Source organism: Lactuca sativa, chromosome 6 (assembly GCF_002870075.4).
Source record: "Lactuca sativa cultivar Salinas chromosome 6, Lsat_Salinas_v11, whole genome shotgun sequence".
In the NCBI taxonomy this organism is placed as follows: Eukaryota; Viridiplantae; Streptophyta; class Magnoliopsida; order Asterales; family Asteraceae; genus Lactuca; species Lactuca sativa.
The window spans coordinates 64491233-64515471 of NC_056628.2; the positions used below are offsets into that span (position 1 = coordinate 64491233).

The 24239-nt window shown below is 31.4% G+C and overlaps 2 protein-coding genes and 1 long non-coding RNA gene across 4 annotated transcripts; all 3 read left to right on the plus strand.

The window, feature by feature from the left end:
* The first annotated feature begins 10491 nt into the window (after window positions 1-10491).
* LOC111897745 (uncharacterized) lies at window positions 10492-14891 on the plus strand. 2 transcript variants are annotated; one of them, XM_023893696.3, is made up of 15 exons: window positions 10492-10635; window positions 11608-11756; window positions 11840-11951; window positions 12030-12152; window positions 12233-12337; window positions 12436-12519; window positions 12598-12713; window positions 12807-12908; window positions 13024-13137; window positions 13232-13288; window positions 13392-13458; window positions 13711-13764; window positions 13883-13957; window positions 14064-14099; window positions 14688-14891. In XM_023893696.3, the coding sequence occupies exons 2-15, from the start codon at window positions 11737-11739 to the stop codon at window positions 14781-14783; spliced, it is 1161 nt and encodes a 386-aa protein (XP_023749464.1). In that variant the 5' UTR covers window positions 10492-10635; window positions 11608-11736; the 3' UTR covers window positions 14784-14891. The 2 variants fall into 2 exon arrangements, with proteins under 2 accessions (XP_023749464.1, XP_023749463.1); XM_023893695.3 differs by lacking the exon at window positions 10492-10635 and adding an exon at window positions 10667-10822.
* A 1595-nt stretch (window positions 14892-16486) lies between these two features.
* Window positions 16487-18711, plus strand: LOC122194582 (uncharacterized). Its single transcript, XR_006183900.2, has 3 exons — window positions 16487-16622; window positions 16712-16797; window positions 18551-18711. It is a non-coding gene; the product is annotated as an uncharacterized LOC122194582 (long non-coding RNA).
* A 2143-nt stretch (window positions 18712-20854) lies between these two features.
* LOC111897760 (protein ENHANCED DISEASE RESISTANCE 2-like) lies at window positions 20855-23660 on the plus strand. Its single transcript, XM_023893711.3, has 10 exons — window positions 20855-20958; window positions 21548-21750; window positions 21871-21940; window positions 22035-22213; window positions 22303-22404; window positions 22505-22555; window positions 22651-22797; window positions 22891-22986; window positions 23071-23172; window positions 23255-23660. Exons 2-10 carry the CDS (start codon window positions 21580-21582, stop codon window positions 23339-23341), a joined length of 1005 nt encoding a protein of 334 aa, XP_023749479.1. The 5' UTR covers window positions 20855-20958; window positions 21548-21579; the 3' UTR covers window positions 23342-23660.
* Window positions 23661-24239: the final 579 nt, after the last annotated feature.

The following is a 24239-nucleotide window of genomic DNA, read 5'->3' on the forward strand; positions in this document are numbered from 1 at the left end:
CATGAAAAGTGATAAAACTCAACTGTTCAAGATTTTATTTCTTAATAGAGATTCATGGTGGTCTCAAAGGACATACTGCAGATTGATTCAATATCAGTTTTAGTTTGTGTATTGCAATACATTTAATGTCAGTGTTGAATTATTGACCCTATGGATATCACTTCTACCAAATGTTAAAACGAAAAATCAACACTAATTGCATAGACCTTTGAAAATACATAATATCACACCCGATCGTATCATGTATGGCTGCCAATTATGGATAACGTTAGAGAATGTTAAGGTGCAACATACCCATGTATTTTCGTTTCAAAGATATAAAATATTACCATATTAGAATTAGAATTACTTGTGATAGGTTTCATGAAATAATTTCTAAGTGTGTGTTACTCAAATATTTGATTTCTATCAAGTACATATGAGTGCTAATCACACCTCTATGCAATACACATCTTTATGGATAATCAACCAACACCTCATACCAGTGTTAATTCAATACTTGATTCTTATAAAGAATGAATGTTAGATTCATTTTATGCAGCATTTTAGCATATTTTGTTAATGATTTTCATGATATCTTGGGTATATCTAGCATGTTTTTTTTTTTTTTTTATTTTTTTTTTTTACATTTCATTACATCGTTAGTTATGGACAATGTTACTCGTTTAAGCTATATTTATGCAGATTCATGCAAGCGGGTGATGATATTTTATAGAAACAACGCAGTCACATGGAAAATGTTGCAACCACGTTTGAAATCATGTAGCAACATATGTGATCAAGAACAAAATCGAAGTGATGTAAAGTTTGGATTTTTCGTAGCATTACGTAGTCTTAATCAAATGATTGGATTGAAAGGAAAACGTAGTCCGATTAAATTAAAATTTTACCAATGTTTTCCTAACTAATAGAAATTTAATTTGAACAACATACCTTATGGACCTTATGAAGAGTAGAAAAAATCTGCCCAACGCCAGAAATTGGCAGCCCACTTTTATGATTTAATTTCAACCCATTAGCATGATTTTTTGCTCCCACTTTTATTCTTTTTCTCGTGAATTATTGCAGCCCAAGAAGTGATAATTAAATGGCTAAAAATAGCAGCTCAATATCACCTTATCTTAGCCCATTTCAATCCGAAGAAAAAAAAAACAAACAAAAGAAAACGTGCACTGATGAGTGCAAGAAAACTATCATGATTAGGACAAAAAAAGGATTGAACTCTATTCTATTGGAGGGGATATAAAAACTACGACTTGCAGCTTTCTTTTCTTCACCATCACACACGAACAAAGAGTGCAAGAACGACAACTACGACTTGAAAGTTTTCTAGATTTTTTCACATTAAAATAATTTCTTGTTGATTGTTTTCTAGATTCCGGTGGTTTAGCCGTCTTAAATGGTTAAACCATCGGAGTTGATATTTTGACTGGTATAATTATTTAGATACGTTTTAGATCATTGCATAGGATTGTTATTTAGATTCGTTACATTGATATCCATATGTTTTTTTATCTTTATAGTTTTGGTTTTAAAATTTTAGAAGGAATTATTCAGAGGGTAATGATTAGTTCAAAGAACAACGAAGTAATAAGAAAGAAGATTGTGAATATGTTAAGATGGTGGTTGAAAGTACGATCAGTGATAATGAGATTGGTTCCGGTTTTGTTCCCACAGTTTAAAAAGAATTGATTTGTCGAAAGAGCAATGCCACAATGAGGGAGATTGTAGAAGCACATGTTTTGATATGTATGGTTGCCTTAAGGTATCAACAAAGGGTCTTCGACAAGATCAATCTTTTAATGGATATCAATTATCAAAGTAGTAGAACTTTGACATAGTTGCTCATTCAATATTAACACAATATGGGTTGTCAATCACTAACTACGACATAGCGAGGGCTAGTTTGTTACGATGGAATCATGTGTTGTGTGCTTATGTGTCATGTTATTATTGGTTGATTTTTAACCGATTTACTTTTTGCATTTAGTATATATAGTCGGTGTTAGAGAATGTTATGTAACTTTTTGAATGTTCATGTATTGTTGTGTAGCACTTGAGTTGTAACAACATCTTCCGATCAATCCACGCTAAATTGTATTTCGTTTTGTGTCACTTTCTTTCGCAATTCGATTTGTCATTATAATCTTATTCTAACAACAAACATCAATCAGCAAGGCATTTGCAAATCTAATGTCAATAGACCTATAGTGAGCATCATGCTTTATATGGGGTAATGGCTTAGTGAATGGATCAACCAAATCATATCATATCATATCATATCATCATATCATATCATATCATACTATATTATAAAGGAAACATTTTTTCTTTCACCACATTCATTTGAAACTCCCAACTTTTCATATTTCTATACAATATACTTAATTTATTAACTTAAATATGCTTTTAGTTGTAAACATTATCATAAATGGAAGAATTTGTGACTTATGAATATGATATGCTTAATTTGTTAACTTCAATATATAGTTAAATAAATTACCTACGTTAATATATCAAATAAGCTAAAAAATTTAGTGTAAAATTTAAAACCTAAAGTAAAATATCAAATAATGTTTAAAAAAAATTCAATATATATTTTTTAACATAGCTAAAAGGAAAACATTAAATATAATAAGAATAATAATAAAAGAACCTAAATTGATGAATCGAAGTAACTAAAAGGTGTCTAAAACTATATTCTAACAATATATTTTTAACCTACGCCGCGCAACGCGCGGGAATTCGTCTAGTATACTTATAAAGCTAGCATTTTTTCTTGAATCTCATGCATTTGAAACCCCATTTTTTAACTTCTTTTCACTGCATTCATTTGAAACTCCCATGACTTTTCAATTTCTTTACAATAATATTATAAATAAGTTAAATAATGTTCTATAAACAAGAAATGGTGTTTTATTACAATGTCTTCATCCCACATTGATGGTGAGAGTAAACAAGAGAATGTTTCATCTTCTATAAATAGAAAAGGTTGTGAAATGTTTCAAAGGGACCAAACCATGAGAACTTCCTCATGCCTACCTTTGTAGGATTTTGAAGGTATTATTTGGTAAGATTGTCTATATTGGCAAGTGTCCAGTTAACTTTTAGAATTCCAAAAATGGTTTTGAACCAAATTTGTTCAGGTTTAAACCATGTTTTAGTTAGAAAAAAAATTATGTAGTTTGGTATATTGAGTTGAACCGGAGCTAGATCAATTTGGACCGAGAAAGGAATCATTTTTCTTTCACAACAAACATTTGAAATTCCCATGATTTTTCAAATTATTTCTAATAATATTATAAATAAGTTACATAATTTTATATAAATATAAAAAAAACATCTACCTAAACCTAAAATTATAACTGTTTGAAAAATCACTTTGATTCAAAAGCACAAAATATATACAAATCGGGTTTCATTAGAAAAAAAATATGTAGTTTGGTATATTTAGTTGAATCGATTCGAGTTTGAACTATTTGGACCATAAAAGAAGCATTTTCCTTTCACTATATACATTTGAAACTTCCATGATTTTTTAAATTGTTTCCAATGATATTTTAAAAAAGTTACATAATGTTATATAAATATAAAAAACATCTACCTGAAAATAAAATTATAATTGTTTGAAAATTCGATTTGATCAAAAGCATGAAATATATATACAGATTATATTTTATAAATGAATTCTTTTTATTATGAACTTTTGAATCTTGAAAATACATATAAACAAGCTTTCTATATTAAATACCTAACTGAATTTATGATTTTAGAATTGAACAAAAAGTTATTCAATAAGAACTTACTTTTTTGGATAACAACTTACGAGATTATAGAAAAATGGAGCTATTGAACAATAAAGAAAGGGTAAACAAGAGAAAGGGTGTTTTACTAAATAAGTTGAATAATGTTTGTGTAACGCCCCGATTCTCAGGTATTGACTTAGTGTGTGAGCTCTTGATTTCAAGGGCTACTCGACGAGTTGATTGCCCTACTCGTCGAGTAGCAGCGGGTTGGCCACGTATTTTAATGAGCTACTCGCCGAGTTCAAGAAGGGACCCGAAGAGTAGGAGCTGGCAGATGAAACCCTAAATCTCGGGGTTTTACACCCTATTTAAAGGATCATCGGCCTCCCCCAGCCTCCCCTTTACTGCCCTTTGTCCCTCTCAAGCCCTAAATCGTGTGTTTGTGTGTGTGTGTGTTCTTTTGGTGTGTTCAAGCTTGGAGGAGGAACTTTGAAGAAGGAAACACTTGGGGAAGCAAGGAAATCAAGGCTAAGAACTCTTGGGGAGCTAAGAGGTTCATCAGTTGTCACTCCCTGGAAGGTATTAAGTTGTTCCTTTAGCTCATCTCTCTTTTGACCTTTTTTGGATGGGTTTTATGAAAGGCTCCCCATGTTTAAGCTAAGATCTGAAGTTGTAACTTCATATCTGGACTCCCTTTGACCTCTAGATCCATAAAGTCATCAGCCTTGCCTGGTAGGAGGCTTCCCTCAAGTGTGAGACTTCATTGTAAGCTTAGTTTTGCCATTTAAGGGTCTTAAAGCCTTGCATGCACGTAAAGTTTGCGACTTTACGTGATAAACATGCCCTAGAAGCTTGGATCTGTAATTTAGAACCTTGCCATGGCTTTAAAAGCGTCTGCATGGATGAAGGACTGTAAGGACTTTGCGAGTTGGATGAACAACTCGGCGAGCCCGTTAAAGATAGTCATGAACTCGACGAGTTGGATGAACAACTCGGCGAGTCCGTTGAAGATTGCCTTGGACTTGGCGAGTCGGCTAGGGTTTCTCCCAATTCTTGGACGTATGAACTCGGCGAGTTAAAAGGAAACTCGAAGAGCCAATCAGGGATTTCACGACTTCTCGAGTTCAGGAAGGACTCGACGAGTCGGTGAACTGCACTCGACGAGTCGAGTCAGCATGGACTGTTGACTTTGACTTGGACCAAGGGTTAACCAGTTGACTTTTGAGGGTATTCTGGTAACTTAGAGATTTATGAAAAAGGGTTTTATGGTAACTATAGGTAGTGGAGTTCGTGTTGGTGATCCGGGAGTCGAGCTTTCTAGTTTCAGACGACAGTTGCAAGGTGAGTTATCCTCACTATACTAAGGGGCTTAAGGCACCAAGGCTAGCCCATTGGATATGTTATCCTGGCAGCGTTAGATGTTGAGTGTGAGTTAGTCTTGCATGCTAATGGTTATGCCAGTTAGGTAGACCTGTAGGACTACTTGTGATGTTATATGATTATTACATGCTCAGTGGTTATGTTATGTGTTTGTTATATGGGATGGGTTGAGGTTGTACAGCTTCGTGCGGTAGCCAACAAACCCTATAAGCATACCAGTTACGAGCTAAGGGAGACTCGTACTATGGGCTCGGGAGCATTCCAGTTACGGGCTGAGGGAGACTCGTATTGTGGGCTCGTGGGAATTATAGTCTGTAGGGCTGTGGACCCGTTACGTGCTGTTCTGTTCAGTTTGTTATGATATGTTATTGCTGACATGGTTATGTGGACTGTATGTGTATCGGTATTTTGGGGGTAACTCACTAAGCTTACGGGCTTACAGTTTCAGTTTATTGTTTCAGGTACGTCAGGGGATCGCGGCAAGGCGAAGGCATGATCGTACAACTCCTCATATTATGTTTATGTTTCTAGGAATACTCTGATAAATAATATTTTGAAAACAAAGTTGGAATATTTTGATGAACTTGACATGTTTTAAAAGTTTAAATTGGTTTGAAATTTTTGGGGGTTACAGTTTTATTAACAAGAAAGCGTGTTTTATTACAATATCTTCATCCCACACCGATGGTGAGAGTAAACAAGAGAACGTTTCCTCTTCTATAAATAGGAAAGGTTGTGAAATCTTTCAAAATGACTAAACCATGAGAATTTCCTTATGCCTACCTTTTTAGGATGTTGAGGGTATTCTTTGGTGAGATTGTCTTTATTGGCAACTGTCCATTTAAGTTTTAGAATCCCGAAAATGGTTTTGAATAAGATTTTTTTAGGTTCAAACAGAGTTTCAATTGAAAAACCGTTATGTAGTTTGGTATATTGAGTTGAATCGGTCTGAGTTTGATCAATTTGGACCGATAAAGGAAGCCTTTTCCTTTCAACACATACATTTGAAACTCCCATGATTTTTCAAATTGTTTATAATAATATTATAAATAAGTTACCTAAACATAAAATTAAGGTTGTAGAACTCGTTACTCGGTAGCTGCTCGGCCGACTACCGAGTAGCGAGTACTTGGGAGTACTCGGGGAGTACTCGGATTCGGTAATTCATGTAGAAATATTTTTAAGGAAATTATATATGTCAAAATCATAAGTTGATTGAAATATATAACAAAATCAGATACATGTGAATACACAAAAACTGAAAAACACATAATGGTCTCACTTCGTGAATAATTACTGAAGGTTTAACATATATATGTAGTAATAATCACATGTGTATGTGTGTTAAATAATAAATCATTTAGTATATTATATATATTAATCACCGACTTGACTAATTTTTACAACATTGCTCAGTTCTGTAAGAGGCAGGTCGGGGAGTACTCGGGATTTTGTAACTCGCCTCGGTAAGGGGCTGAGTAACGAGTACTCGGAGGAGTACTCGGCCAACTCGGCGAGTTTTACAACACTGATAAAATTATAATTGTTTGAAAAATAAATTTGATTAAAAAACACAAAATATATACAAACCGGGTTTCAATAGAAAAAATGTTATGTAGTTTGGTATATTAAGCTGAATCGATCCGAGTTTGATCAATTTGGACCGATAAATGAAGCATTTTCCTTTCTACATACATTTAAAACTCCCATGATTATTCAAATTGTTTATAATAATATTATAAGTTACATAATGTTATATAAATATAAAAAAAATCTACCTAAACATAAAATTATAATTGTTTGAAAAATCACTTTGATTCAAAAGCACGAAATATATACTCAATTATATTTTATAAATGAATTCATTTTATAATGACATTTTGAATCATGAAAATACATATAAACAAACTTTCTATATTAAGTACATAACTGAATTTATGATTTAACAAAAAGTAATTCAATAAAAACTTGATTTTTTATAGCAACTTACGAGATTACGGAAAAATGGAACTATTGAACAATAAATTTCCTAGATAACGTTTTATTTTTATTATTTAATATTTTATTTAACAAAATGAAATTATTTGCAAATAAAGAAATGAGTTTAATTAAAATGTCTTCATCCCACATTGATCATGAGAGTAAACAAGAGAATGTATTCTCCTCTATAAATAGAAAAGATTGTGAAATATTTTAAAGGGACTAAGCCATGAGATCTTCCTTGCATCTAACTTTGTAGGACGTTGAGTGTATTCTTTGGTGAGATTGTCTTTATCGACAAGTGACCAATTAAATTTCAGAATTTCGAAAATGATTTTGGACCGTATCTTTTAGATTTGGATCGAGTTTAATAAGAATCCGAGTGTCTTATGGTTGAGTTAGGCAAACTCGCTTCCATTGGAGGCCGAGTTTAAGTAACATGCCGAATATTTGGTTGTGTTAGACAAGTTTTACAACCCTGTATGTAATACAATTTAAAGTTTTAACCATATAAAAGACGTCACTATTATCATATGTTCTACATAATTATGATAATATTTATGATACAAAACATTTTTTTTACTATTTAAGATAAAAGGTTGTCTCTATTATCATATGTTGTACACAATGATAAAATTTAAGATAGATAAAAAGATGTCTTTATTATCGTATTTTCTACAAAATGATAATATTTAATATAACCATTTTAATTTAATATGAAATTATTATTTAATAGATAACAATAATGATTTATTTATTTTTAAAAATCATTTATTTTTCTATTTTAATCATATAACTTTATATATGCAAAACAACTTCAAGTTCCAACCTTATCTTTTATAATATAGTTCAACATAATAACAATACTAAAAATCATTTTTTATATTTTGTATGAAATTATTATTTAATTGTTAGTAACAATGATTTAGTTATTTTTAATATAAAATATTTTTTTATATCTCACGCAACGCGCGAGCATTCGTCTAGTTTTCATATAATGTCTTCACTTTTAACAAATTTCCAAATATAATGATATTTCCTGAGTATATGGCGTGTATATTTATGTGCCCTAGGTTCTTTAGCTAAATTGATTGCATTCTCATTGTCAAAGTACATCTTTGTAGGATCTTCTATGTTAGGAACCACACCGAGATCTTTAATGAACTTCTTCAACAACATCACCTTTTTAGTTGCCCCATTTTGATGCACTCTATGCAATCAATAACGGCGGTTTTCAAAATAACGGTTTGGAATAACGGCGACGCTATTAATGCCACGATTTACTGTTATTTATTGCGATTATGGTCACCGCTATAGCAACGTTATAACCGTATTTGAATAAATTCCATTTTTCGGCTATGTTACTTAAAAAAACGTTTTTTTTATGTCATTACATTGAATAGAACTGTTTTTTTGTTAGCCCAAACCAAAACTTTTGTGTAATTACATTGAATAAAATTGTGATTTTGTGATATAGTGAGGGTTAGTTTGTTACGGTGGAATCATATGTTGCTCGCTTGTGTGTCATATTATTATTGGTTGATTTTTAACCGACTTTCTTTAGTTAGTACATGACCACTATTATATTTTTTACTGCGATAATTGCATAGTTATTGATTCATATAAGATATCATTTTTTTCGAAACCGCTACCCGTTGGGTATCCAACGAAACCGGTTATATATATATATACATTTACATTTACTAAGAAAAAATTATATATATATATATATATATATATATATATATATATATATATATATATATATATATATATATATATATATATATATATATATATATATATAAACTTACCAAGAAAAAATAGCATATACATTTACATTTTGATAGTCTGTACTAGTATTCCTGATATGTAAAACTTGAGTTTTTTCTATTAATACACTAGCTACAATTTTGCATGGCTTATTTTGCTTAACTTCAAAAACATGATGATTCTTATTTGAATTTGTAGCTTCGTAAATAGATGCATATTTTCTAAACATAAAGGTGCCTCCAACTTTTAAGCACTTTTTTTCATGAAGACTGAAGCCAATTTTCCATGAATTATGTTTATATTAGCTTTTAACAGTTAATGTAACGGTGGATTTCTACCGAAAAATAGTAAGAAAGCTTCAAACATCCGGGTACCCGGTCCCGAAATCAGTTATGATTCTGGTTCCAAAATCTAAAGAACCATTATGACCGTTTCCGGTTCCTGTTTCAGTTTCTGCATTCCAAAAACTGTCGGTTCGGTTCCAGACAAATAGGACGGGTATCCATCTATGCTCACCCCTAGTTGTTGTCCCCATATGATTTGTTTTCAATTTAAAATCACAAAAAAATATAAAATAAGTTACTATCTATTTTTTTCCTAACTTACCCTTTGTTTCTTAAAACGGAAAGTAATTAAAAAAATCTTTATTTTGTGCCTAATTTATATGGTACTAACTATATTGAATTTTGAACATGTATAAATATAGAAAGTTGAATACGGAGAGGGTCATACGTCCTTTTCGTTCGTTTTGCATCCACATGTCAAGTTTGGGCATATGAACATTTTGGCTTTTGTATTATTTCACATACACATCACAACAGACTTTAAAATTGATTTGGTCAAGAACAAATAAACTACTAGTTAAATTATCAAAGAAAAAATATACCTCTTCTTTATTCCATAGCTTCTCCAATAGTAAATTCATGCTAATATTCAAAAACCATTGTTATTTCATATTTTCACTTATTTTAACCTCTAATTAAATATTTTTTCTAATGATTAACTTCATCCAATAACTTTCTATTATATAAACTTAACTAATTTATTATAAACTATCTAAAATGTTATATAAAATCCTCTCATTTAATTTGTAGATTTTTAAACACACATCATAAAATTTTAATAAAAAATATTACTAGATAATTTATTCATGACTTGTTTAAACACACAATAACTTATTCCTTAAGTTATTAAAACTTTATTTCTTATCTTCTTTATCTTCTCAAACTATCACATTTTCCACAATAACCTTTTATGTCATGTGACTGCAAATTCCTCCTACAAATCACTTTTTTTTATCAAAACCTAACATTTAGAATCTTAAGATACTTACAAAAATGCCCTTCATAACAAGAATATAACATGTGTCATTCATATACATATACATATACATATTGGTAATAATGGAATATAAAAAAGCAATTAAAAAGGAAAAAAGGTAAAGGGTGAAAAAGGAAAAAAGAAAAAGATGGGAATCAATTCAAGAAGAGTATGATGCAGACACCTGGCCAATGATGAAGGCTAGGTCTTTTTCAGTGCTAAAATCTACTTAAACCAGATCACTACTTCTATTCCAATTGTACATCACGCATATAAAGTTGTACCTTAATCTGATATTTTAAATTCAGCTCTGGAAAACACACAACCGAAAAGATGATATTTTTATTTCGCCCGCACTCAATAATACCTTTCGAACTTCGTACGATCTCCTAACAAGACGACGCCTCAATCTTCGTCTTTCTTTCCCTCTCAACCAGTAAGCAGCTTTAAACCCTAGATTTTATGTGGACTGTATTTTATATTGTTAATTCTTAGTGATAATCTCACATGTGGACATAGATGTTTGCAATTTTGTGTTTCTCTTACATTACCTACATGTCGTTCTTGTGAATTTCATCGCTGTGATCGATTTCGGTTATTCCAAGGCCATGCGTTTGGAGTTAGTACGTAGTGTGGTTCTTTGTCGTGATTAATTTTTTCTTTATTTGCGTTATTAAAGCACTGTGTGGAGTCCAATTTGTTCGACTTATAGCATATGATTGATGATTGATTGATTGGAGCAGATCTTCATTTCTGTTGTTGAGATTTTGGTGATGTGAATAGAATGTATAAGTATCGATCATATCGCTAGTAACAATTTTGTGCTCCTAATTAAACATTTTGGCTTTGGATTTTATTCCGGATTAAATCAATTTCACAGCTTGTCGAACTTTAATTGTTCACTCGATCATCACTATGCCGTCTAGATGTTAGCTAACAGAATGAAATTCCTTTTTTTTGTCAATAAGATTTGGTTAATTACACGAAAAGTATTACAAATTCCATTTTTGGATGTTACATGTTCATTCAAGAGTGAAACAATTCCCAACTTTTGTCAATAATACCCCCCAGTTTGTCATAATGAAGGATCATTTTATACATCTAAATAACAATCAGACATTTCTACTAATTAGCATGTAAATTCGATTGTTGCCATTTTGAAGCAACAAGGGTAGTATATTGCTTCTGAATTGTGGAAGTCTTGCATATCATAATGATAACAAATGCTCATACTTGAGTTGGATTAGAGTATTGAAATGAAAAGAAACTGTTTCTCATTATCTTGTTTTGTATTTGTATGTTAGCATATATCCTTCATGTGATTTAAACGGAAAAAATATCATTTTCTTTATATAGTCTTTAGGATTGTTTTCTTTCCTAACATTCCACCTTTTTCCATACATTTCAGGTGCTTTCTACTGTGGCAACACAATCTTGATACTGTCATATCCTGAAGGGGGTTACATGCTGTGTAGAATTGCATGCATAATTGGTTTGACTTAGTGGTTGACCATTAAAGTTGAGCACTTTTTTATCAATGAAAAGTCTATACCGAAGGTCTGTGAGATTAATTAAACATTTATCTTCTAATTCAAATTACAAAATTCTGTACAATTGATTACTTACATATTTATATTCAGTGGTTTACTCAAGAAGTCAAATGATAATGGGAGACTCGTTGCAATTACAATCATGGCAACAATCTTTGGATACTTCATTGGTGTTTCTTTTCCATATATTTCTTTTACTAAGGTAGTTTACCTTTCAAATATTCACTACACTTAAACAACAAGAATCATCATTTATTAGAATTACCATTATACCCTTCAGATTAACTTCCCTCCAAGCATTCGTTCACCCTTTGATACAACAATGCATGGAGATAACTCAAAAGCTCAAGAACGCAGTTTCCCTGAAAATCTTGGTTCATCTAATACACCTGAACTACCTAAGGTAATATTTTATAAAAGTATGTAAAGAACTAAATAAGTGATTAATTATCTGATTAAATAAATTACTTTTTTTGGTTTCAGATATATGTTCCAACAAATCCTCATGGAGCAGAATCGTTGCCTCCAGCAATTGTAGTTACAGAGACTGATTATTATTTGAGAAGATTATGGGGTGAACCCTCAGAGGTATATAATATATTAATTAATTATTCATTATTAATTATTATATCTTTTACTTTAACTATTAAGTTTTGTTGATTACAAAAAGGTGTTGAAAATTTCAGGATTTGAAGAAGAAGCCAAGGTATTTGGTAACTTTCACTGTTGGTTGGGATCAGAGGGATAATATAGATGCATCAGTAAAAAAGGTTTATTTTCTTTTTTGATTTTGAATTTTTATATGTTAATTTGAAAAATACTGAGATATGGGTTTTAATGTTTTATAGTTTTCGGATGATTTCCAAATCATGCTTTTTCACTATGATGGGAAAACAACAGAATGGGATCAATACGAATGGGCAAAAAAGGCAATTCATGTCAGCATAAGGAAACAATCCAAATGGTATGCTTTAGATTCCCATTATCTAATTTTCCAAATTAACCATTTTGACCTTTTGTATTTATTTTTTAAAATTATTTTTCACTTTTTTCTAAGGTGGTATGCAAAGCGATTTTTGCATCCAGATATCGTATCATCATACGATTACATTTTCATTTGGGATGAAGATCTTGGTGTTGAACACTTCAATGGGGACAAGTATTTTCCCACTTCTCTCCTTCTAGATCTTTCCTTTTAATATATATATATATATATATATATATATATATATATATATATATATAAATTTATTCACTTACTTATAACATTCCAGATATATACAATTAGTTAAAAAACACCGTTTAGAAATTTCTCAACCTGGCCTTGAACCCAATGAGGGATTAACCTGGGAAATGACTAAAAGAAGAGGCGATAAAGAAGTTCACAAGTACATCACCTTTTTTTTTTTATATATTTTTAATTCCAAAAATTAAAATCGAAAACAACACTTAAAAATTCTATATCTTTGACTTGGTCAACAGAGTCACAGATGAAAAACCAGGATGGTGCAGCGATCCACATCTACCCCCATGTGCAGCGTATAATTTCTCTCCCATACATACATACATACATACATACATACATACATACATACTACATACATACACATACATGTAATGAATACGACTTGCTTTAATCCAGATTTGTGGAGATTATGGCGCCTGTATTTTCTCGTGATGCGTGGCGATGTGTGTGGTATATGATTCAGGTAAAATTTCAATTTAAGATTAAATTACAAGTTTGGTCCCTGTGCTCTACCAAAAACTGCAAGTTCAGTCCATATTTGAAAGTTGTCCCAATGTCATCCTTAAGTTTGCAATTTCATTGCGAATATGGTCTCTGAGACAGATTTTGGACTGAATTCGCGATTTGTGTAAAGCGTAAAGGTTAATTTTGTAATTTACTCTTAATTTAATTTCAAAAGTTATTTTCCAAATTTTGATATTTTGTAAACATGTAGAATGACTTGGTGCATGGATGGGGTTTGGATTTTGCACTTAGAAGATGTGTAGAGGTTAGTTTTCTTATTTTCAATGAGCAAAATTACTCTTATACCAATGTAGGCAATATGCTTTATTTTTATTTTCTAATAAATATTTTTCTGTTAATTAAAAAACTTTGGTTTTTTACAGCCTGCACATGAAAAAATCGGTGTGGTTGATTCGCAATGGATCTTGCATCAACATATTCCTTCATTAGGGGGGCAGGTGAGTAATTATGACATTTAAATTTATTATTATTATTTTTTTCATAAATTCAATGAATAAATAAATAAATAAATAATGGTTTTATACTCTTTTTTTTTTTATTTAGGGTGAGTATGAGAAGGGAAAAGCTCCATGGGAAGGGGTAAGATAATTATACATTTATACCTTCATATTTTTATAACTAAGTTATTTTCTAGGTCTAGGTCCGATATAAATGCAACATTTATAATAGTAAATTATTACAATTTTGGTCCTTGAATGAGCTAGTTTTTACAGTTTTGGTCCTAAAAAGTTTTCAGTTGTAATTTTGATCTTTATTTGAGGTTTTAGTTACCTTTGTGGGCCATGTTCCTAGTAAAATTACTATTTTTAGGACCAAAATTGCAAAAATCCCGGACAAATATTCATTTTATTTAGAACATGGACCAAAAACGTTACAAAAACCCTAAATAAGGACTAAAATTGCAAAAGTTTTTTTTTTTTTGGAAAAATCAGCTATAGTCAGGGACAAAATAGTAATTTTACTTGGATTAGGGACAAGAACTTCAAATAAGGACCAAAAGTGAACAAGATAATGTTTTGGGTCGAAAATTTCAAAAAAGAGCTATACTCACGTCAGGGATAAAAAATAGTCATTTTATTTAGAACATAGATAAACAATGTTAGAATAACCTTAAATAAGGACTGAAAGATAGGTGCAAAAATGAGTAATTATGTTATGATTGTATAGGTAAAAGATAGGTGCAAAAATGAGTGGGCACTATTTCAAGATCGACTTGTGAGTGCTGATAAAGCTTACTTGAAGCAGAATAGGACTAAACTTTGATTTTATTTTTATTTTTAAATTTTGGTGGGCTAATCATTTTTGTACAATAGACAATGATGTTTTTAGCTTTTGTACATATATAAAAAAAATACCAAATACTTAATTAAATATGTGGTTTGCTTGTTTCTTTCCTGATCGAATATGTGTATGTTCAATAATGTTAATATAGGATTTTTTTTTTTGAATGTAACGAATTATTTCCTAGTGGTGTAGTGTAAATTGTTAAATGATTTGATTCTCGAGAGAAAAGACAAGATGGTCCTAACATATTTTAGGCTCTAGACGAAAATAAAGAAGATGCCCTTTCATTAAAAAAAAAAAAAGGATAATCATAAAAATGGCAATCATAAATATGGTTTTATCTCTTTTATAAATAACTTCTGAGCCTTTGGTTGAATTAACTACCATCGGAATGGACTAACTTTACGTTGCATTACATTAAATGTGACTTTTCTCATAAAAATTATATTTTGGATTTTGAACAAAGCATTTCAAAGAGATATTTTGTAATTCCAAGACAAGTCTAAATTCCGATGAACATTCCAAATTAATGAATTAAAAAAAAATTAAAATGTTTGATGCAAATGAAAAAAAGTACATTATATATTAACAAAATCTGAAATGGTCAATTTAAATTTAACGGTCATTTTGATAAACTGCTAAAATTTGGATCAATTACACATATCTTCCATAATACAATGATCACTTTTATAGTTATCCCTTTAAATTAAGTTTTAAATAAATGTGACAACCGTCAAATTCTAGTCAACTCAAAGTCAACAAGTCAAACCGGTCAACTCAACTAACCCTTATATACTAGGGTTTATGTTATGAAATTTATGTACAACTCACTATTCTAATGAGAAATCATCAATTGAAAAGTTTGTATATCTAGATTTCTTTAACCTAAAACTGTGGTAAGTAATGAACCAAAGCGATAAAACACTATTGCATACTCATCGGGAGTGTGTAAGATCCCTAAACATGGCTTAACGGGGCTTATGGACCTTGCGTTGCGAAACCAAGCACTCAAAAAGGTCACAAAAGAAGCCTCTCCCAATCTCTTTCATTCTATCTCTCTATTAAAAATCTCTCCCAAATCTCTCTCAAAAGTTCCTTTAACTTTTTGAAATCATTCGAGTCATCCTGACCCTTAACCGGGTCAAAAACTGCTTAAAACGGGGTAAAAATGAGTAAAATAGCCTTTAGGAGCCGAAACCCTCTCTTAAGGAGCGAACCCTCCTAAGAACCGAAGGTCCCTATAGGAACCGAAGCTGCCATGAACCGAACCCGAAGGCTTCGCATAGACCGAACCCGAAGGTCCTCTCAGACCGGACCCTACCTTCGCCTTCGCTTCTAACCCCTTTCGGCCCATTTCGCCTTCGGTCCATGACCAGAAGGGACCGAACCTCGGCCCAGTACCGAGAGGTCTCGCAGAAAGGCCCAATTCACCTGGTTTTCGACTATGATTTTGTTTTAGGCCCGTTTTTAATTATTTTAACACGGGATTTTCACCCAAAATTATATTTTAACATTTAAAGCCCCATATTTCATTATTTCCCCCGTTTTTGGGTATAAAATTATATTTTAACATTTAAACCACCCACACCCACTCCATTACCAGCCCACACCCCCCCCCCCACCATACCTGGTCATTCATCGTCCTTTTCCCATCATTTCCCAACCCCATTATTTGTCTAAGGCTGAAATCTATCCTCTCTCTTAACACTCTCTCATTTTCTCATTCTTCCACCAAAGATCAAACACATTTTCTCTCTCAATTCTCTTACTAAAATTCGAGATTCAAGGGCCTTCTTCCAAGCTTTTCTTCCACTTTTGGTAAGTATATTCATCCTCCATATAATTATTTCACTTCCTTCTACTCCAATCATAGTTTTCTTACACAAACTCCATCATATTTGTGTTAGATTCTCGAAACCTTCAAGACATCTTCTAAGTGTTCTTGAGTATAAGACTTTTTTTCTTTAACATTCACCCACTAAGAACACATAAGGTGAGTTCATATCCTTATCTTTTCATGTTTTCCTTAAGTTTTAATGGGGGGAATACAAGTTAAAACACCAAGAACACAACTAAACTCACCCAACAGCTTTCATCAGAAAAGTTTAACTCCATTCACGGACTGTTTTGGTCAACTTAAACATTTTAGTTTTCAAAACTGTGTTAGGTTCAAATAGTTCAGGTTCATGACTTTAAAATGACTACTTTCACATCTCCACACGATTTTTCTACAATTTATGGTGATTTTTACAAAACTGCCTATCATTTCGGAAACGAATTTTCGGACCAGTCTGTGAATATGAACATTTTAACACAAGTTAAAGACTTCCAAAAATCATAATAAAAATTATGAATAAACTAGACACATTTTATGAACTCTCAAAATTTACGGATTTAGTTTTCGACTTCGTATGATTTTTGTATGATTTATCTAAAACAGTGCAGAATGGTTAAAAATTAGTTAACAGCTTATAACTTTTATAACATTTTGTATTATGTTGAGCAAAGTGTATAACAATAAATTCTAAATAGTGAATGTATTTTGTTGTTAGTTTATCATCATAAACTGAAATTTAGTCATTTATGATAAGGATTCTTCATTCATTACGAACACATGTAATAAACTATAATAAACAATAATAGGCATAATTTATGGATTTTTAGTACATGAGAGAGGTTTTACTCTCAAAACAAATGGGTGTTTCATATACTACATAATAGTAATAGTTTATGGACTCATAGCACTAATGTATGTTCATAAAAGGGGTTCTTTTACATTACAAACGTTTTGGATAAACTATAATAGGTATAGTTTATGTATCATTTACATTTCAAACTCATTTACCAAAGGTTTTCAGTTCAGTTCACGTAAATATGTTAATGAATAAATTTATGAGACATTCGCTTCGTGTTACATCCAAGTAACGAAATCAAAAGTCCTGTAAATTGTAACCAGAGTCTCTTGTAGGGAGAACGTGATAGTTGTGTATAGATCTATATTGGGTTTGACAAACCCACACCTGAGCTGCATGCAATAGTTAGACCGGTAGGTCTGAGGTGACAAGTATCATTTAACTTGCGACGCCTGAAGAACGTCGTATTACGAGGCCGTCTGAGTCATAGTATGGTTATAATAACTCACATGTGGTATTAACAAAACATGAGATTTACGGGTTTTTACTTTTAAATTAAACAAGTTTATGTCGATTTAAACTTGCATAAATTACTTTAAGTATGGAAAAATACTTGTACATTTCTGTCTTGACATGTAAGACTACATGACTTTTATAAGGAAAATATTGGATTTTCTTTGGAAACATATTTATGTTAAAACTACATTCATTTAGAATTGTTAGGCTTCAGCTATAACTGCTAAGTGTATATGCTAGAGTTATATAAGAAAAATCTATTCATAACCGACTTAGAATTGGTAGGCCCGCCTTACCTCTTGTTCCTTATTTGGCTGTGGACCTAGGGCAGACCCATTATATTCGAGGGTTTATTTAATTTAAATTTTATATAACTTATATTCACCGGGTGATTATAAAAGGAATCTACGGGTCTTTCTATGGTACATTATTGCATAACATAGGAGCATTCACTTTACACTTAATAAAGAAAATATTGGATTTTCTGGAATCATACTTTGTCGCTTTTATAAGGAAAATGGTTTCTTCCTCAATCAAAACTCTTATGAACTCACCAACTTAATTGTTGACATTTTTCAAAACTACTTGTATTCTCAGGAAATCAGTGAAACAGGAAAACAACAGCATTTTGAGGATGGGACGTTAAATCGTCAAATAGTTCATTTTGTCATCATAATGTAATTGATTTTGAAACATGTAAACTTACTATGATGTAACTTTTTCAATTATATTTATGATGGTTGTATTTACTTTGAGCATTATTATACTCGTTGTTGTGATACTATACATGAAGTCCTCCACCCCCGGACGTTTCCGCCATCCTTGGTTTGGGGGTGTGACAATAAATTTAATACTAAAGTTTGAAATCAGGCCTTTTAGCTAAAAATATATTATTCTAAACAAATAAACTTAAATATAGAAATTTAATTGGTGTGAATTATTTACAAATCAACTGAAAACAAACAAATCTTAACCTACTAAGGGCCTGTTTGATAAGCCTTCTAACTGAGTCCAAAGGTAAGACTCGGTCCTCAATCCCTGATCAACTTGTTTGTTTTTCCTTTTGCATCCTTGGACTCGGTCCCCAATTTTATGCTTATTCGTCCTCTAACAAAAAGAAGCTGACTCGGTCCTTCTTTTACCTTTCACGTATTTGTCATTCACCTTTGTTCCCATATAGAGTTTACGCCTTCGCATCTTCCTATAGGAACGATATTCACCATCTCTCCTTTCCCTGCTCGTGCATTCTCTCTTCGTCTCCGCTCCCGTATGGAAATATAGATTAAAGTGCAAGGGGAGAGCTCTGAAGGTCGTCATCGTCGACTGATTGTGGTCGTATTTGTGGCCTCCGTCTGATTGAAATTAAGGTTTCTCAATTCAATATAAAGGTACTCCCCAGTCCTCTCTTTAATTCTTGTATTCTTTGACACTTTAAAAGAGCTTCAATTACTGATTTTTGGAGTAGAATCTGAGGTATGCATAATCTGAGGTATGTAGTTTTTACCTAACCCTACTACTCATTACACATAATCTGAGGTATGGAGTTTTTACCTAACTCTTCAATATGTAAATTATTTTCTAGATATGCAGTTTTTACCTAACCAAGAAGATTACTAAAATGCATTGTTGGTAAAATGGTCAATGCATAGTAGGAAACAGGTAAACGACCCCATGGGTAAAATAGTTGATATGTAGAGTGGAGGAAAGTGTGTTGCATCAACTCAAGCATTATCAAATGACATTACAAAATCGGTGCTAATTGTATGATTGAACACTAGGAAGAGAATTTAACAGTGATCCCTCCTAACAGAACCACATGTTATAAATCAATGCTTATCCAAACAATGATAATATGATAAATAAAATCAATTGAAATATGATGCTATTTATTTTGAATATTTTTTATTGTAATTTATTCTGCAGGTACTTTCGGTACCATATTTTATTTTGAATCGGGCAAACATGTTATGATCATGGTAATGTTGGTATTAAACAAGCATATTATGCAGAGTTTTTTCTTTGTAATTTTGTTTGGAAAAAGTTATGCTCCCTTAATTGTACAATAGAAATAGTTATTGAAACCACTCTTGAAAGACATTTTATAAATTGTTTTAATTATCAAGATTGTCTATTCTACCTTACAATTATAAACATAATTCCAAACAAATGAAAAAAGAATCAAACAACATAAAGATTAGTCATATATGGTCATAAGGGTAATATAGTCATTTTTCATCATTCACCATAGTCGGTCAGAAAATCATCAAACAACATAAACGCAGTCAGATGTAGATTCAGTCAGAACTTCTAACTCAACCAGCTTCTAATCCACCCAATTTTAATTCAATTAACAACTATCAAACGATCCTAAACTAGACTTAGTTTTATATTTAATTTTGTCTAAAACTTGATAGTAATTAAACTAAGAGAAATTAAATATCAGAAACAAGTTGTGCATTCTCAATTTCTCATCTTCACAAACACAATCGAAATTAGATGATTCTAAATGCATTTCATAGTTGTAGACGTGGAAAATATTTGTGTGAAACACGGAAAGATTGAAGATGTTTAAACATGGTTAATCCATTATAGAAATCTACTATCGACATGATAATATGTAACTTAAAACATCATATTTACTTAAAAAAATCTGTTATTGATTATATTCTTTTAATCAATAAAACTATTAATCTTTGGTCGATTATATTCTTTCAAATGTCGTCAACACAACATGGCAGGACAACAAAATCGAAATATTTTGGTTGGAGTAATTTTTTTCTATTTATTTTGCAGTTAATTAATTAATAAAATAAATCAAAAAAATTAGCGCAGTTTTCGCGCGTGGTTTGACAGAGTTTTGAAAGATGGGGCATAACTTCAAACTCGTATCAATTATCATAGCTTCCTCATCGATCAAAAAACCTTCTCACGGATCACTCCCAACATTCTCCGATAACTCTCGCCGGTGACGATCTAGTGCCGGACGAGAGAGGACGACGGCGAAGGTATCTTTCTGCATCCACATATCTGTATATAATTTGCGACATTATCTTCAATAATTTGCGTACTTTCTTATAATCCTGTGAGCATTGATTGTTTGATTCGTCGTTGGTCTCTTAATCCAGATAAACCTCCATTTCCTTCGTTAGGAATCATTGTTTATGTTTAATTTCATGTAACTGTAAAATAGAATTGAATGTGTGCATTCGTAATACGATAACGAATAATCTCTTTCGTTGCTGTTTGTTTTTCGTTGATTAGCTTTCTAATCCATAAATTTTGTGATTTCGACGTATTGTAATCGTTTTAACTGGTCGATGTAGGTTATTTTATTGAAAATCGAGAGATGTTTTTTCCCAAAAAAAAGATATTGTGATTTTGCTTTTGCATAGGAAGGGATCATTATCATTGATTTTTATTAACTCTCATTCGTCATTTACCTTATCCGATTGTGAGGATAACAATTAGGAATGCGATCAGTTGATGATATACCACAACTTTTTCAAATGCCCAATCCATTCGACTCTTGTTGATTATTTACATGACTATTTTAATCATGCCTTGATTACCACATTCTGGCTTTGTTTTCTGTAGCTTTAAGATATTTCAATTGTCGTGAAGCTACCATGACTGCTGAACTTCAATTAAAGGAGGAATCAATGGGTGGATTGGTTAAAGTTCCTTCAAACCAATCGATCCGTGGAGATAAGGAAGATGAATCTGATGAGTACTTCAGTAACTCAGATTCTATGGAAGAAACACGTTCAGAAACAAGCTGGTCTGATTTATCCCCTCGGGTATATACCACTTTCACTACTAAATCCTCTTTCCTTTTTCCTCTTTTCTTCCTTACATCCATTACACCAATACCTAATCTGAACACACATGAACAAGCTAACCTCCTTGTTGTTCTTCAGGAAGTTAATCTTCCATCTCCCAAGTTTTCACTTGCTGTTGAGTTTTTAAGAAGATTACATGGTTCAGTAGGTAAGTTTCACTTGAGTTAATCTTTTTACTAAACATCATACACAAAACGGATGAATTCTTTTGTGAAAGATTACAAAATCGGTGTATATTTCAGTGCAGAAAAAGGGTGGTTCAGCCTTTGATGATGATCTTGAATGGCAAGATAGTTTCTTAAGCCATAATGATTCAACATTTCCAAATGATCCAACTGGTGAACTCATCAATAGTTGGGGAGCTGCAGATTCCTCATCCTTTCGCATTCGTGGTGAAACTTATTTACAAAATCGCAAAAAGGTAGTAGTAATAACTAATAACCATTCATTGATTTCTTAAAAATATTTATATAAAAAAATATATATATTTTTTATTGTTTTTCCTTTCAGATTACAGGAAAAGGCACAACAATGCAACTTGTTGCAGCCAACATGCTGAGATCAATCAACAAACAAGATGATTTGGCTGGAAGACCTGGTAGCATTTGTCAGGTTAAATCTAATGTTTTTAAAACCTTTTTTATTTTTATTTTTTAAATCTCAATATAATAAAAGTTCTTGCAAATGGAAAGTTTACAAGATTTTTATGCAGAAATTTGCAGCTGTGGAACGCCCAGATTTCTTTTTCATTGTAAATATGCAAGTAAGTTTCTTTTCCTTTTAAAAAAATATATACTTTTTTTAAGTAGATTACTATTTATGAATTATGTTTTTTTTTTATTTATTTATTAAAACCAGATCCCGGGTCCCACAACAATTCTTCATATTGCTTTCTATTATGCAACAACTTCTCCCATACAAGATGTCCCCTTACTACAAAACTTTGTAGAAGGAGATGATGCATATAGAAATGCAAGGTTTAAGCTCATACCCCGTGTTTCTAAGGTCTCTATTTTTTAATTCCTTAAATAATCCTTTTAACATTATTAAAAAAAAAAAAAAAAAGATAATCACAAATGTGACAAAATTCTATTTTAGGGCCCATGGATTGTGAAACAAAGCGTTGGAAATAGACCATGTCTGTTGGGTCAAGTTCTCAAGATCCATTATGTCCGTGGAGTAAACTACTTAGAGGTGAAAATATTTTTATTATAACTTTATTACATTATTCATGATATTTAAAAAAAAAAAAGATCTGAAATTATTTTATGATTTTAGCTCGATGTGGATGTTGGTTCATCTATGATTGCAAAAAAGGTGGCAAATAGAGTTGTGAGTACATTCAATCATTTGATAGTTGAATCAGCATTTGTGATACAGGTAACTTTAAATAAATATGAAATAATAAAATTATATTTTAGAAAAAAAGATAATAATAATGGTGTTGTATTAATTAATTCAGGGAAACACACCGGAGGAATTACCAGAACATGTGCTAGGGACATGTCGTATGAGCCATATTGATATATCAAAAGTGGCTACTACATAATAATAATGGAAAAAAATGTTGTCGACTGAAAGTGTAAGGGGCAAATATGTTAATTTGTGAAGTGGAGAGATGTAACTTAAACTTCCTTGAAGAGGTGAATTTGGACACGGCTTATAATACTAGATTACAGCGATAGTGGTTAACTTTTTTTTACCTTTTTAATTAATTTTTATTTCGCGTTTACTAAAGCCCTGGTTAGAGGCTAAAAATATGATGAACAGAGTTTAGCCACTTAACCAGAGTTAAAAATTGTTGTTGTCATTTGGTCCGAGTGATGCACCCTTGCAATCTTTGTATCACTTTTCAATCTTTCTTCTCACGGTTTTAGCCAACAATTATATGAATAAAATGATGTGTATTTTCTTTTATTAGTTTTTCATCTATCTTTTGCTTTTCTTTTTTATTAAAGTATAGGAGTTTCATTATTATATATCATGTGGATCTTATTTATATAAAAACTACTTATTAGTTATTTTTAGTATGCATGATACATTTTGTGTGAGAAAAGGTTACTCTTAACCAAGTTTCTATGCTCCACATTCCAATATTCTTGATTCCATACTCGATTTGATCCTTCAACCATCTCTCACACCAACTGTAGGGGTGTAATAAATATTAATGGATATCAAAATTAGAATATCCTTGTAATAGCTTTTTATATATTTAGTAAATTATAAATATCAATCCTCATAAGAGAAATTAAATATCTTATACATTTAAGATTATGATATTTGTTATATTTAATAAAATTAATAATTTTTTATTACACTTATCATCGTTTAAAAATGATAGTAGAAAAATAAATAAATAACAAGAATAAATAAAAGAAATTAATGTCAATGTACTACATATATTTGGGATATAGGAATGAGTAATGAGATACAGATACAAATACAAA

What these genes read in the sequence shown, in the direction of transcription:
- LOC111897745 (XM_023893696.3), top strand. Translation starts at nt 11,737, where the DNA reads ATGAAAAGTCTATACCGAAG. An exon ending in ATACACCTGAACTACCTAAG is followed by an intron (nt 12,153 to 12,232) that starts GTAATATTTTAT and finishes TTTTGGTTTCAG; the next exon opens with ATATATGTTCCAACAAATCC. An exon ending in GAACACTTCAATGGGGACAA is followed by an intron (nt 12,909 to 13,023) that starts GTATTTTCCCAC and finishes ATAACATTCCAG; the next exon opens with ATATATACAATTAGTTAAAA.
- LOC111897760 (XM_023893711.3), top strand. Translation starts at nt 21,580, where the DNA reads ATGACTGCTGAACTTCAATTAAAGGAGGAATCAATGGGTGGATTGGTT. An exon ending in ATTTACAAAATCGCAAAAAG is followed by an intron (nt 22,214 to 22,302) that starts GTAGTAGTAATA and finishes TTTTCCTTTCAG; the next exon opens with ATTACAGGAAAAGGCACAAC. An exon ending in AATCAGCATTTGTGATACAG is followed by an intron (nt 23,173 to 23,254) that starts GTAACTTTAAAT and finishes TAATTAATTCAG; the next exon opens with GGAAACACACCGGAGGAATT.